The 15,380-nt window shown below is 42.5% G+C and overlaps 1 protein-coding gene across 4 annotated transcripts in view; it reads left to right on the forward strand.

Moving 5' to 3' along the window:
• SRGAP3 (SLIT-ROBO Rho GTPase activating protein 3) overlaps positions 1–15,380 on the forward strand; it is a 263,835-nt gene that overhangs the window by 179,449 nt on the left and 69,006 nt on the right. For all 4 annotated transcript variants that reach the window (XM_030569715.1, XM_030569712.1, XM_030569713.1 and 1 more), the window contains exon 4: positions 11,148–11,210. In XM_030569715.1, coding sequence (XP_030425575.1) covers positions 11,148–11,210 — 63 coding nt within the window. The remainder of the gene's footprint in view (positions 1–11,147; positions 11,211–15,380) is intronic.

The following is a 15,380-nucleotide window of genomic DNA, read 5'->3' on the forward strand; positions in this document are numbered from 1 at the left end:
GTGTTTTGATGAGGTGCACCTCTACCCCAATATAATGCTGTCCTCAGAAGCCAAAAAATCTTACCGCGTTATAAATGAAACCGCGTTATATTGAACTTGCTTTGATTCGCCAAAGCACGCAGCCCCGCCCCCCCCGGAGCGCAGCTTTATCAGGTTGTATCCGAATGCATGTTATATCGGGTGACGTTATATTGGCGTAGAGGTGTAGTTTAGGCACCGATGAATTGGAGTATCCCAGAAATGGAAAATACCTATTATATCATCCAGTCTAGCCCTGCAGCCAACGTGATTGTTCCCTAAAACTTATTTTCCCGCGTTTTGTCCAGTGTGACTTTGAATATCTCAACTGATGGCACTTCCAGTCCTTATCCTGGGAAGAACATGTCATAGCCTATATTAATAGATGAGTGTCGTGCAAATAGGCCAGCACCAGAAGGGTTAAAGGCATCCCTAATTGTTCTTCAGCTGTTTAGTTTTGCTGTAGATTGCTCTTTGGTGATAAATTATGGTAGCGTTTGTTTCCAAGATGTCTCTTTGAATTCCCCCAGTCGAAGCTTTATTAATGGATTGTGACACACTGGGTGCATAGAGGAACTGGAAGGTTTTGTGACTTCTCCCGTTACAAATGTTTATTGAGCTCTCATTATGTAAATATAAACTATTGCAGTAAAGAGAGGGATGTATAATTGGTGAGCTATCAGGACTTGCATAATTGAGTTGCATTTGATCAGCACAGTGGTAATTTGCCAACAAAGGTCCTGAGAGGTGCTGAGTTCCTTAACCTCCTACTGATTTCAGTTTAGCTCCTGGTAGGATCATCAGCCAGTAAACTGTGGCTTAGTATTTTATTGTTCTCCACTGAAGATCTTTACCCTTCCAATGGTAGATAAGTTTCTGCATGGCTAGCACAAGGGGTGGCCCACTGGCTTACCTGAGCCTGAGGGAAATGAGATCTTTGGAGAGACTGAGCTGGTGTTTAAAAGTATTGGGGTAGGCAGGATTTAGGAGAGCCAACAAAGCACTCAGTTTCACTCCCAAGTTGGTATAAAGGCTCACAGTTGCTTCAGCTGTCACACTGAGGGGGAGAGGGAAGTTTAACTTACTCTTTTGGAACCTCAGGTAAGGTTTGGATTCTGAATTTGGGGCTAAGATTTGAGTTAATTTTTACTTTTGTCTGAACCGCTTTCTTTTCCTAATAAAAATGATTTCATAAAGGCTTATGGAGAGGGAGGTGCAGAATCAGTGTTAATATCCAATACGTCCTTTATCAGGGGACTATATCCTGCCCTTGTATTGGGCCCTGTCATAAACGGATAGTTAAGAGTTAATGGAACAGAAGTACTTCATACCTCTTTTGCTTGTAAAGGGTTAACAAGATCAGTGAGCCTGGCTGTCACCTGACCAGAGGACCAATCAGGGGATAGGATACTTTCAAATCTTGAGGGAGGGAAGTCTTCGTGTGTGCTGTTAGTTTTTCGTTGTTGTTCACTCTGGGGGCTCAGAGGGACCAGATGTGCAACCAGGTTTCTCTCCAATCTCCCTGATACAGGCTCTTATAAATTCAGAATAGTAAGTACTAGGTAGATAAAGCGAGTTAGGTGATGTTTGTTTTCTTTATTTGCAAATGTGTATTTGGCTGGAAGGAGTTCAAATGTGTATTTTGCTGAAAGGATTTTAATTTGTACTTGTATACTTAGGCTGGGAGGGTATTCCCAGTGTCTATAGCTGAAAGACCCTGTACCTATTTCATTTTAAATTTACAAAGATAATTTTTACTGTTTTTTATTTAATTAAAAGTTTCTTGTTTAAGAACCTGATGGGTTTTTTTATTCTGGTGTGAGACCCCAGGGGACTGGGTCTGGATCCACCAGGGAACTGGTGGGGAGAAAGGAGGGAAGAGGGAGAGAGAGGTTATGTTCTCTCTGTGTTAGGATTACTTTCTCTCTCAGGGAGAATCTGGGAGGGGGAGAGAGAAGGAGGGGGGAAGGTGAATTTTCCTCTTTGTTTTAAGATTCAAGGAGTTTGAATCACAGTGATCTTCCAGGGTAACCTAGGGAGGGGAAGCCTGGGAGAGGTAACGGTGAGGGAAAGGGTTTACTTTCCTTGTGTTAAGATCCAGAGGGTCTGGGTCTTGGGGGTCCCCGGGCAAGGTTTTGGGGGGACCAGAGTGTACCAGGCACTGGAATTCCTGGTTGGTGGCAGCGCTACAAGTGCTAAGCTGGTAATTGAGCTTAGAGGAATTCATGCTGGTACCCCATCTTTTGGACGCTAAGGTTCAGAGTGGGGAATTATACCATGACAGGCCCACTCTTAGAAACCTCTTTCATCTCTCCCTACTCTGATCCAATGATGCCTCTTGTCATTTTCTCCAAAGATGGATTCTGATTTCACTGCACATCTCTGAACTCGGGGGTCTCCTAGAGAAGTTTAATATCTTGGTTTCTTATATTTATGGCACAGCTTGTTCTCCTGCTCAGCAGTGGAGCCAGTTTCATTCTAACCTTTCTTGCTTGCCATGATGATGTCAGGGAGATGAATAATTTGAAACCAGTGAGGATCCATAGATTCTCTAGGACTGAAAATGGAGCTGACTCTTTGGTTCTGGAAGATGGCCTCTCAGTGCATTGCCATACAATAACCATCACCCTAGTTGTTGGTAACAATTCTGTTAGGCATGTCTCTCTCCCATTTCCTCCTACTGGAACACTCCCTCTTTGACTGAAAGCATTGGCAGCTTTGTTAGCCTTGAACGATGAGGAAAAACTACTTTGAAATCATTCCCTTTCCCAAACCTTAATCCTCCTTTCTGCTTGCATGTGTGTGTGGTGTTTTGTTTCTTTTCCTCCTTACTAGGAATTATGAACCTGGGAAAAAAAACCCAGATGCAAGCTGCTCTCCTCGGGGAGCTGGGTTATAGTGTTGGTTGTATAAATCTGTTCAGAGCTCCAGGGACAAGGATGATTCCAAGCATTTTGGCTTTTGATAAGACTTGATGAGGCAGAAAATAATGAGCTTTTTTGCAGCTGGGCTCTGCACCCCCTTGTCATGGGCATTTTAGTGAGAGCCAAGGCAAACCAATAGGGCCAGATTTTAAGTTGGTGGAAGTCGACATATCTCTATTGAATTCAGTGGAACTAAAGAAATTGTATGTCAACAAGTATATCAGTTTATACCAGCTGACAGTTTGGCTCAACATGTCCAAACAGAAGAAGAATCTCTTGTTTTTAGGGAAGCAGCAGAAATTATTTATCAAAATCCTTTTATCATCTTAAAGAGAAGTCCTATTTCTTGGAAAGCCATTGTTATTACTACAGTGGCCCCCAATTAGCAAAAATCCCATTAGCATTCTAGAGTAATGGCCTGACGCTAGAGCTTACAAAGAGAAAGGAAAATTTGAAAAGAGTAAAGATAATGGAGTATTTTAATGGAGTGTCAATTTCCTTTGGAGCAATACCAGGTGGACAGAATTACTCTTTCATCTGTAAATAGTCTGTTGTGAGCTGTGTTGTGGTGGAAGCACCATAATTATTCTCCCCCCACCACTTCATGTTCATTGGCTTCAGATGACATTGCAGTCATTTGGGATGGTGTAAAATGGCTGCAGTGGATTCTCTTTGCTAAGGAAAGGGTGGTAATCCCAACATGATAGATGTGCAAGAAGGTCTAATCAGCACGATTGATCTCTGTAGTAGGTGGCACAGGTTTCACCCAGCTATAATCCAACTGCTGTATTTGGATTTTATCGCCGCAATTAAGTGAATTATGCACCCTCCTTCACTCGGTAATGCATTAGAATCTAGTGTGGAACCTTCTGCTGCAATCTTGACTGTCAATTACAGTGCCTCCTAGCTACCCAGGTTGCGTTGATTCAGGGGCAGGAATGACTCGATATCAAATGACTCTCTCATATCCATGACCACTTTGCCTTCCTTCGATGGGCCTAGTAATCTAAAGACGTGGCACTTGTTATAATCTTCACAATAGGTTACTGCAGTCTTAAAACCCAAGCTTGAAGCCTTTCATTAGTTACTCTAAGGCTGGGTAGTATTGTACTGATGACTTTTATGTGAAGGAAAAGCCCAAAGGAATGTTAAATGTACTGGGTCTTTTTATAAAGATCCCAAGACAATGATATCACTTTTCTTGTTGCACTGGTCTGTTAAAGTTACAGTGACAAAGGGCAATTGTTCTCTAGCGGATGTGTTTTCTTGTTAGGTAAAATTCATCAGTCCTCCGAAACACAGTAATAAATTTCACCAGAATGGTTTACAGTCCGGCACTGTAGGCCCGCTGAATAGAGCCAGTTGAAAATTTCACAAAGGAAAATTTTTCCATTGGAAAATACTGATTTGTCAAAATCAACACATTCCTGATATTTTTTTGACTTTTCCTCCCAGTTTGGGATAATTTCCCTCACGTAGAAGTTGAAGTTTTTCATATTGGGAATATTTTGTTTTCCAGACGTCTCTGGTGCTGAGCACTGGGATTGTGTATTCCGCTCCAAACAGAAACATGAATACTTACAATACAAATATCCCAGCGCCACTACTAGGACTGTGACAAGTGTCTTTTGGACACATGGGCGAGCCATTTCGTAAGTGGCCTCTGATTATGAGTATCTCCATTTTTGGATCTCCAACTGTGAGACACAAAGTGTTTTTTATTTTTTTCTATTACTTATGCCACTGGTTCTACTTCTCTCTGACAACCAAAATATTTCCCTTTTAAAAAAAAAAAATCGCAAGCATGGGCAGTGTCAGATTAAAACTGAACCAAAAACTGGAACTCTTCTGTGTCCGGTGCATCTTTTAAAAGCTTAGAGGCTGCTGTTTTCCTACCCAGAGGTGGCTGTATTTCAGCTTGTACATGAATTTGGGATCTGATTGTATAAATTCAGTTTTTGTTGATGGGTGATTTTCAAAAGATTTTAGTTAAGGTCATAAAGTGGTCGGAATTAGAGATGGGGGGAAAAAACCTTTTGGATCATCGAATCCATTCCCTGGCTAATAAGGGTTTGTGCCCTGCAGTATAATTTCCAGTTCATTGTCAATGGGAAGCTATTCCGCAGTCCCCAAAATGGCTTTATCTGAACTTTTAGGAGATGCAAACCTGAGCTGGATTCTTTATCAGGTTTCTGGTACTTCCTCCTTTGACTGAAGCCGAAAATACCTGGAAAAAGCCCCATCTTTCTGTATTTCAGTGCATCTGGTCCATGATGGAAGCTGGAGGACGATGCAGTGAAAATGGAAAAATAATAGGGTGTGGAAAAATAATAGGGAAAATGTTAGTTGAACATTTCAGCCCCTTCAGAACAGATGGCTGTGCCTGTTCTAGAAATGGGCCAGGGTTTGAAGAGCTCTGATCTTCTTTGTTCATTTTTAATCATCATCCTTGGGAGGTATGAGCATCATCATGTGATTTAGGGGAGCCAGCACTCCTGAGTTCTAATCCTGACTCTGAGAATGACCATCAGTGACAAGGGGAGGTCAGTTAACCTCTCTGTATCTGCTTCCCCGCCACTCATATGAAAACAGTGGTCATTACCTCATATACGGGATACAAGAGTCAACTTATTAATGTGTAGAATACTCTCGTATGGTAAGAGCCATCGGGCCAAATCATCCACTTGGCCTGGACACAAGCTATAAACTAAACGAGGCCGTGTCTGGGAAGTATGCAGTCTCCGTGGCATCATCCCTCTTTCCCTGGGTCCACTGGAATGTTTCTTGGGGAGGTTGGTCTTCATGCATGGAGTCTGTTTTTTTTTTTCTCATTTCCCCCCCTACATGCAGTCCAGAGTGAGATGATCATTTAAGTGTTCTCCTTGTGCACTGTGGCCCTCCCTAAAGGAGTGTTCCAGGGGAATGGCCAATGGGAAACTCTGCAGAGCCTTGGGGAGAGGGAGCAAAGGGGAGGTGTCCTCAAGCATTGTAGAGGCACATGGCCTCTGTTCAGCCATCCCTGTCCTCTAGCTTATCTGTACTTGCAGAGATGAACTCCCTGCCTACTCCATGAAGGAGGCGAACCCCACCTTTGAGGTAAAAAGAGAGAGGAGTTCCCAGGCTTCTACTCACGCTTGTTCCACATAGGAGATGATCGGGGCCGTTATTAGTATTACCGGTAGCCTCTTAGGTTTATTGCCTTCCTAAGAATGGTTATTGAAGATGATTCAATTTGATCTCCTGTCCGTACACATTGGTGTCCCCACTTCAGCCTCAGCACATTGTTTTGGTAGATACCAATGATGGTTGCTGTCCTAAAAGGGAGAAGCGCTATAGGTGAAGACCCCCAGAAGAGGTTCTGTTCTCCCTCCCCAGCTTCTCTTAGTCACCCTCGATGCAAGGGATGGAAACAAATGTGCTGTTTGTTTTATTAGGATAGAACATAGGAAAAAAATATGTAACAGACACGCACATTGCTGTGCTTGAAATAATAGTGCTATTTTATTCCCTGAGATGAGATTTAATTACTTATCATGACAGTGAAGTGAATTTGGTTATGGTGTGTACTGCAGTGTTCTGGATGGAAACCTAATGACGATATGGTGTCTGCAAATAAGGAAGTGCCTTTTTTTCCCCCCCAAATGCTCACTCTCTGTGTTGTCAAGGAGGCCGCACTGCATCTTTCTGTGCTTTTTTTTCTTTTTTCCGTTGCAGCATTGATTTTAATAAGGGCTCCTAAACTGAACCCATCTCTTGCTCTCTCCAAGTAACTGCTTTCTAATAGGAATGGAAGGCATAAATCAGACAGCTAAATTAAAGGTTGGATTTTTGCAGATGGTGCTGGCGAATTGGAACGCGCTGCCTGACATTTTGACTTTGTCTCCTCATAAATATATTGGTGTAATTTTTCTCTTGTTTAGGAGAGAGAGGGCAAACTCTGAAGAGATTTGAGTGTCCTTTGGCATCTTGCCTAGCTGCATTTGGGAAAGGATCCAACAGGGTGAACTGGTGAGCTGGGAAATAGCACTAGGCTACCCATTCTGGAGGTGGGTTTGTGGGTGGTTGAGGAAAAGGGGCCTGTTAGGCATCTAGGGGGCACGACAGCACAGTTCAAAGTAGAGCAATCCCAAGGGCTGTTGTAACTCATAACAGGACTGCTCTGGTTCCCAGCAACCTCCAGAATCTAGAAAGTGCAAATAGTGCTTCCAACTTAGCCAATTTTTAAATGTGCTGCACACCTGCAGCTCCATTTATTTCTGTGAAACTTGTGGGTAAGCAGCACTTCTGAAAATCAGGCCACTTATATTTAGCTGAATTCAAGAGCCTAATTTTAGGTACCCAGGTTTGAAAATGATGGCCTCGCTGACTTTCCCGCAGTCGCACAGGAAGTTGGAGGCAGAAGCAAGAACCGAATCCAGGAATTTAGAATCTTGTTTCAGTGTCTTAACCACAAGACCACCCTTCCCCATTTAGTTTGGGAGGGGTTTGGTTCAGGGATTTTGGCTTGGCAGCTGCAAAAGATAGAGGTCAGCTATGCAGTTCAGATTTCCATCTGAACTCCTTCAAACTCAGAGTATTTGGAGCTTAAATTTTGGGTTAGGCCTTTCACTGGTGTTGGAAAGGCTAAATAGTCGAAATACTGGGTGTTTGGGTTGAGCTATGAGTGAAAGAAACCTTTGGCCTGGTCTACGCCTGGGAGGGGGGGAATCGATCTAAGTTACACAACTTCAGCACTGTGAATAACGTAGCTGAAGTCGACATATTTATATCGACTTAGCGTGGTGTCTTCACTGCCGTGAGTTGACTGCTCCCATTCCCCTGTCAACTCCACCTGCGCCTCTCGTGGCGATGGAGTACAGGAGTCTACAGGAGAGCGCTCGGGGATCCATTTATCGTGTCTAGACTAGATGTGATAAATCAACCCCTGTTGGATCAATCACTGCCCACCGATCTGGCGAGTAGTGTAGACATACCCTTTGTTACCTCCATGTTAATGGAAGGTACTGCTAAGACTAGCTAGAGATTTTCACTGCCTCAATTTGGGAGCCCAATTTGAAACACCCTAAAGGAGCCTGATTCTCAGAAGGCAGGAGGTACGTAGCTCCTTTTGAAAATCCAATGCACCCCAAATTCCTAGTCACTTTTTTTTTCTTATCTGAAATAACAGGCTGCAATTTATCTCTGAATGATAATTGGCTATCTTCTCAGGTGCACCTTGCATACTAAATTAATCTAAGCTTAAACTTTTTGGATGTACCCACGCAGCTTTAATTACAGGTCTCCTGTCTGACTGGGCTTCCTTGGTTAAAGTCATCCAACCAACAGGCCCAGGAGATGTTGCTCATACTAAACTGCATGCACAAAAATATACCGAGTTGCCTGAGGAACTCTAAAAGCGACTGTTTAGTGTTTTGGGGGTCTATACTTATTTTAAACCTGTCTTCAAATTATAATGAATATGCCAAGGCCAAAAAGAGTCCACAGAGAGAATCTGGATGTAATTACAAGGGAAACAGGAAAGTTGTGGATGCACATGTGCAGTAACATCCAACCGCTGGATTTTTTAAAGTAGGATTTGACTTTGTTTGCAGCCAAGAATAAATGACCAACAGTTCCCTAAGAAATGCCCTTTCCTGTGAAATATTATATTCATGTTGTGGGAGCAAGGAGGCTATATCATGATTAAAATCTGCATCTCCTTGCCAAAATAATAATAATAATAATAAAAATTGATATTGGGATTTCAGCTTCAGGGCAGAAAAGGATGCCAAGGAAAATACCCATGAAACTTTACATTGACCATGGACTGTCCACCCTAAGCTTTCTAAGGCCTTGCCAGTGCTGGAGTGGAAACAGAGGCCTTCATGATGTGGCACTGAAGTGATTACTTTTGTAGTGTAGTGCCTCATTTGAGAAGTATTTTGACTGATTTTCATACAGACATTGATCCACCCAAAGTGAAATGAAGGAAGGGCAGTAGGGCTACTTCATCCATTCCAGTACTAGATGTGATCCTGTTAGCTTCTGCAAGCTAAGCAGGATTGCATGGGATCAGTAGCTGACTGGGGGATTTCCCGGAATCACCTGTGAAAGATACCCCAGCGCAGGTTGCACTCTGCCTGCTAAATTGGTACTGAAGCGAAAACCCTGTAATGGTGTCTGGGAGTGCTCTGCTGCTAGGCATGCTGTCTTTCCTGACCATTTGAGCTCATTAAAGGTGAGATGGCATTTTTTACAATTGTTAACCTCAGTATCCTGGTGAAATTCCCATATTGACATTTATATGCTTCCAATCTCAATGTACTTCCAACTGTATGCAGTATTCTTCACGTATGCAGTTGTTGCTGTGTGCTGCTAAGCCACCCTATTTCTCCCCAGAGTTGGCTGCATTTGTGTGGTGGATTAAGTGATACCTGTATATTAGTTTAGTTTAGATTACAGAATGTAAAATTTGGGATGCCTCAGAATGAAAAGTGCTAGGTAAACATAAAGATATAAAATGCTGTTGCAGCCATCCAGGGGACCCAACCTTCCTGTCTCCTAACATTGGACAGAATCCCCGAAATGAGAAACAAGAAAAATGTTAGACCCACAGAGTTCAGTGTTGAGTGGAATGATTTATGTTAGCAAAATAATATTTTTCTATAAACTCAATTTCATGACTGTGGATTCAGAATGCAAAGAAATTATACCAAGGCCCTGACTCTGTGAGGTGCTGATTGCCTCCTGCTGGAATGGGAATACCCTCAGCTCCTCTTGAACACAGAGGGAGCTGGGGCTACTCACAACTTTGCAGGGTCGGAGACCTTCTTTATGAGAAGTTTTTTCATTGGACTGTATAGACATCTGTATTGTGCTCATCACCATGGTGTCTGAAACCTGGTTTGGGTGATACAGGGGCAAATGTAAGTCTGGAATGAGGAGTGCAATAATTGAGAGGTGCAACATGGATGTATAGGTCTGTACAGTGTTGTTGTTCACATCTACATTTATGGATTTTATTTGAATAACGATTTTTAAAAAAATACATGGAAATAGAAGTCTTGGTTAATTAGCCCATTACTAATATTCTAGGTGCAGGGAAAGCAGAAAACATCTGTATTTTGGTTTTCAAGTTTATAAATGTGAAAAACAGAGTCCCAAAGTGGATTGGCAGCCTACTTAATGGTGTCATTTCAGTTTCTGAAGCAGGAAGGATATTAGACAGGATTTGTAGAAGTGTTGTAAATAAAGCCCCGGGGGCATTCCCCACCGCGGGGGAATTTCATTTCTAAAATATATACATAATTAAAATCTACACATTTGGTTGGTGTTAGAGCAGAGCAAGGGTTGGAAAATCTTGTCTAGGAAGCAATGGAAGCAACAGAGGGCAAATCTGGGTGGAGGCATAATGTATTTTAAAAAGGCATTGCCAGAAACCTGTTATGCTGCCAAAATCTACCCGCTCCTCTGTAAACTGAGAAAAGGAAAGGGAAAAACCCTGCAAGCACGAAGGTAATGTGAAAAATGCAGCTAGATAGCAGTGGCATTTATAAGTTGCTATGTTTTGTTCTCTGTGGGATGGGTGTGAAGGCATCTGCTAGGGATTAGCAGGATTCACTTGGACGCAAGTGATGAAGGGGTTTGGAACAAATACATCTCATTACACGATGTTTCAGACCTTATTTGCGGCTTTGAAAAAAAACCCAACAAAACAGATGAACTCCCCTACCCCAGATATTTGGCATCCCTCCAGTGTGGAACGCCCTCGCTGCTTCGATCTGCAGAACCACTACCCAGCCCCATTTAACCCGCCTACCCCAAAAACTCACCTCTTCCATTATGCCCGTGATCAGTGAGTTTTAAGAGTCACTATCTTCCTGAATTTTAACAGCATGTTTGTGATGCTGTAACATTAATCCTTTCCCTCTTCTCTGATATCTATCTTCTGTTGCCCATCACCATATTATCTGAGCCCCAACCTTCTGTTCATCACCTTCCCCTGTCCACAGCAGCACAGCAAAAAGCATCCAGAGCTCATCTGCTGACGAGCAGGGCTGAAAACCATTAAATATTATGTCATGTAAGCGCAGAACCATGCAAGGTCGCACAACTTGTTCATTTATTCCCCCCCCCCCCCGCCAAGTGTGCTGACCTTTGTAAGAAAAAGTAAATATTGTGAACATAACAGAATCTCAATTTACCTTTCAATGTTTTTTGTCCTAGAGTAAAGAAATTGGTCTACAGATGCATGAAGAACTCTTGAAGGTCACCAATGAGCTATACACAGTAAGTAATGTGTTCTTCCTACTCTTCTTTAGCTGTGTAGTGAGGATTCCCTAATTCAGAAACAGAGTCAATGTAATTGGTTACGTACAGTGTGAAACACGATTACTTTTGGAGGCTCTCTCCATCCCTGTTACACTTACTGCCTTTTTAGGTTTTTTTAGTTGTTGGAAATATTTGGTTTTTAATTGGGTTTAACTAGGGCAGAGAAAAACTTACCAGATGTCCTAATCCTACAGTGGAGAGCTTTTAAAAGTCATGGATTTAAGACCATATTCTAGATTACATGATCTGATTCTTGCAGTTAAGTGGAGTGGAGGCCCCTCAGGCTACTTTGGGTTAGATGCAATATGATCTTTACCCATTGCTGTAACATTCACGCCTGCTGGGACTTTCCTGATGCTGTCTTTACTCCTGTTTTCTGTAGTCACTTTTAGACGTCATCAGTGACTACAATTTGAGCTAGGTTCTGATGGCTCAGTGGAGTCACTCTGGCTTGGCACTGTTTAAGTGTCATTGTATCTGGCTCTTCTGTGAGTTCTGCTGCCTGCCCATGTCGCACATAGATTCATAGACTTAAGGTCAGAAGGGATCATTATGGTCATCTAGTCTGACCTTCTGCACAATCCAGGCCACAGAATCTCACCCACCCACTCCTGAAACAAACCCATAAACTACGTCTGAGTTATTGAAGTCCTCAAATTGTGGTTTAAAGGCCTCAAGGTGCAGAGAATCCTCCAACAAGTGACCCATGCCCCATGCTGCAGAGGAAGGCGATGATTAAATCTGGCCTTCAGCAGGTATATTTGGTATCACTTTTCTCCTGTAAGTACTGTTCTTTCTGGTTTTATTCAACGATGAAAGTTTCCTCACAGATCTCATCTTCCTACTTCTAAATGAAACCATGACCCTGTTACCTGAGCCACTACTCCCAAAGTAGGCTTTCATGAGAGAGGCAGTAGAAGTCCTTGTATTGCTCCTGATCCTTGGCCATCAGGAATTGGGTTTTCATTTCTGTTTAGGTTTAAGGATTGGTGATGTATTCTGGGAAGCAATAGAGCATCCATTTTACCTAGGAAAAGTCAGACAATCTAGCTGAGCCCCTCAACCCTATCCTTTCCCTGGATATAAATTGCTCCACGGCAGGTTTATTCCTACCAACAGGATGGATAATCATGATGTACCGTCACGTTGATAAACTGGCCTAAACAATAGACCATGAACTTTTTTCTTTGAAATTTCTGCTAAAACCTCTAACTACGACTAGCTAGTTTCTTCATTTAACAGGCCTGTTTCTGCACAGGCTGCTGTAGGATTGAATTGCTCTGTGGGTTACTATGTGGGTGGGTGATCAGGAAGGATTAAAAGGGCCAGATCTGGGAGTGAGTTCATGTCTGGATGTCAAAGGTCTATTAGTGGCAGTAGGAGATTAAGATTAACTTCAGAAACAGTGTGATAGATTCAAGTTGAGGGTGGAGCAGACATTTGGCTCAATCTATTCAAAGCCTAGATGTAGTATAAAGACACCAAATGAAGGACACAACACCGTGAATTCAGTCTAAGGCCTGGTCTACACTAGGGGGCGGGGTCGATGTAAGATGTGCAACTTCAGCTACATGAATAGCGTAGCTGAAGTCGAAGTATCTTATTTTGACTTACCTCCTGTCCTCACGGCACGGGATCAATGGCTGCGGCTCCCCCTGTCGACTCCACTACCACTGCTTGCTCTGATGGAGTTCCAGAGTCAACAGAAGAGCGTTCGGGGATCGATATATCGCGTCTAGATAGATCTCCAATAAACTGATTGCTACCCGCCGATCCGGCGGGTAGTGTAGACATACCCCAAGTCTCAAAAGTCTGTCGGGGTCTGAAATAAATGCAACTCTGTAAGAAAAATGTGGAGTAAAATCCTGGCCCCATAATCAGTGGCAAAATTGTCAATGTCTTCAGTGAGTTTTCACTCATGATGCTTTTCTGCTCCCACATTTTGACCTGGGTGTGCTTAAATGAATAAAAAGGCAGAAGTCTATGGAGAATGAGAACCACGTTGCTTTGAGTTTATCTACCTATAATGACAGCCAACTATCTGTGTTAGCCTGTTAGAAATGCGTGGCCTGGAAGAGGCATACTCTTTACAGAAATTACAATGAAACGGGTTCAGGAACTGAACCTTACTAGGCAGCCCGTTGTCTTAAGAGATTATCCCAAATATACAGGGTACAAATCATATTACCTTGGTTAAGCAACTGGCTTGTGTCATCCCTTGGGTGATCGTTTACAGTGTTGTAGCATATTTTTCTTGTGGGATGATCCAACATGGCAGTGTTGCTCTGTGACTTGCCACCATACCCATGACTGAAATGGTGTTGTCGTATTCTCAGGCTTTGGCAATGTCTTATAATGAATCAAGGAACTGCACATATAATTAAACAACTTTTGCACTGTTTAACTTGCATCTCAGGGCTTTGCTACCCACAGGCTGGAGCCAAAATAACTAAATCTGCTTTAATTCACACATTTCATTATTTTGATGTAAACCTGTGTGTATCGACTCTTAGGGTATGTGTACCCTAGAGATGGAAGGTGTCAATTCTAGCTTAAGACATACCCATGCAAGTTACTATGCTAAAAATAGAAATGTAGCTGTGGAGGCTCAAGTGGTGGGAGGGGCTAGCTGCCCTGAGTACATACCTATGATCTCAGATGGGATTGTACTCTGGGCAGCCATCCCTTCCCACAGCAACTATCATTCTGTTTTTAGTGCAGTAGCTCAGTCAGAGCTAGGGAAGGTAGGTCTCCTCAAGCTGGAGTGTACATGTCCCAGCAATACTACAGACAAACCCTTATTTTGGAATGAGTGCCCTATTCGTTTAAATAAGTCCATAAAAATAAAAAAAAATTGACTTAAGTTGCATCAAAATTTCATGCTGAAATAAGAGCATCCATACACAGTCTTGCACCAAATCAATTTAGGTCACAGATAGCTGCAAAGTGAAGTTTCAACTTGTTTAATAGAGCTAATGTTTTCTAGAGGTGCAATATAATTACTTGTTTTGCATGTGACAGTGTTTGCTTCACATAGTACACAAACAAGCACCCAGTTACAGGCAGTGTACTGAAAATTGCCAAAGCACCATGATGTATAATTAACCTGGGGAATTCACTGCTGCAAGATATTATTGAAAAAACATCATTTTAAAAACTGATTGCATATCTGATATGAATTAGAATAAGATGTAGAGCTATATTAAATTAGTGGAAAAATTATAAGAGCCATCAGCCCTTGTACTTAAGATTAAAGCTGGTTGCCATTTGCAGTTGGGAAATGTCCTCGTGCAATTATGTGCAGTGCAGGTGGTTATCCCTTCCTCTGTAGCATTTGGCTTTGGCTATTTTCACACAGGTTACTGGCCTGCATGGATTTTTTTGGTCTATTGCAGCAGGACAGTTCATGTGTTCTTCAAATAACATTAGGGTAATAACACCAGCTTAGAGTGGGATGGAGATAAATTCCAGCCTAGGCTAGAGGTATGTCCCCTATTGGGCCTGATGCTGCACCTTTGACCTCAGTAACAGTTGTGTTATTGACTCGACTGGGAGCAGGATTTTGGCCTTTGGCCCTCATTCAGCAGAGCGCTTAAGCCCATGCTTAACTCCATCTTTGTTCAGCAGAGTGCTTAGCATATGTTTAAGTGCTTTGCTGAATCAGAGCCTTAATCAGGAACTATTTAGAAGCATAAAGCACTCTGGCTAAAGGCAGCAAGCAGCGCCATTTATAACTAGTAATTTTGGCTGTGGCCTTTATCTAGAACATGATATTACTATTGCAAAATGCAACTTGTGTCGTTAAATAACTAATGAACATATTTTCCTCCTTCCATTGTAGCTAATTAACTTATTTGCAAAAAGATCCCAGGGACACAGCTGTGGCAGCTTTTCTTTATGACACAATAGCTCAAGACAGGGACAACATGACTTTGTTCCAAGTGCTGTCCAGAAGGCGTGAGAGGATTGCAGACTGGGGAGTAGATTGCTATGGGTAGACGTCCTCCAGAATTAAGAGAGCACTTAAAATAAATAGTTGTTCCTTTCGGCTTGGGAATTTTAAAAATCAGTTCATTCCTAGCTGTATTAAGTGGCGCAGCAGACTATCCAAGGCAGTGGTGTCAGTGA

This window comes from Gopherus evgoodei, chromosome 7, assembly GCF_007399415.2.
Source record: "Gopherus evgoodei ecotype Sinaloan lineage chromosome 7, rGopEvg1_v1.p, whole genome shotgun sequence".
NCBI classification, from domain to species: Eukaryota; Metazoa; Chordata; order Testudines; family Testudinidae; genus Gopherus; species Gopherus evgoodei.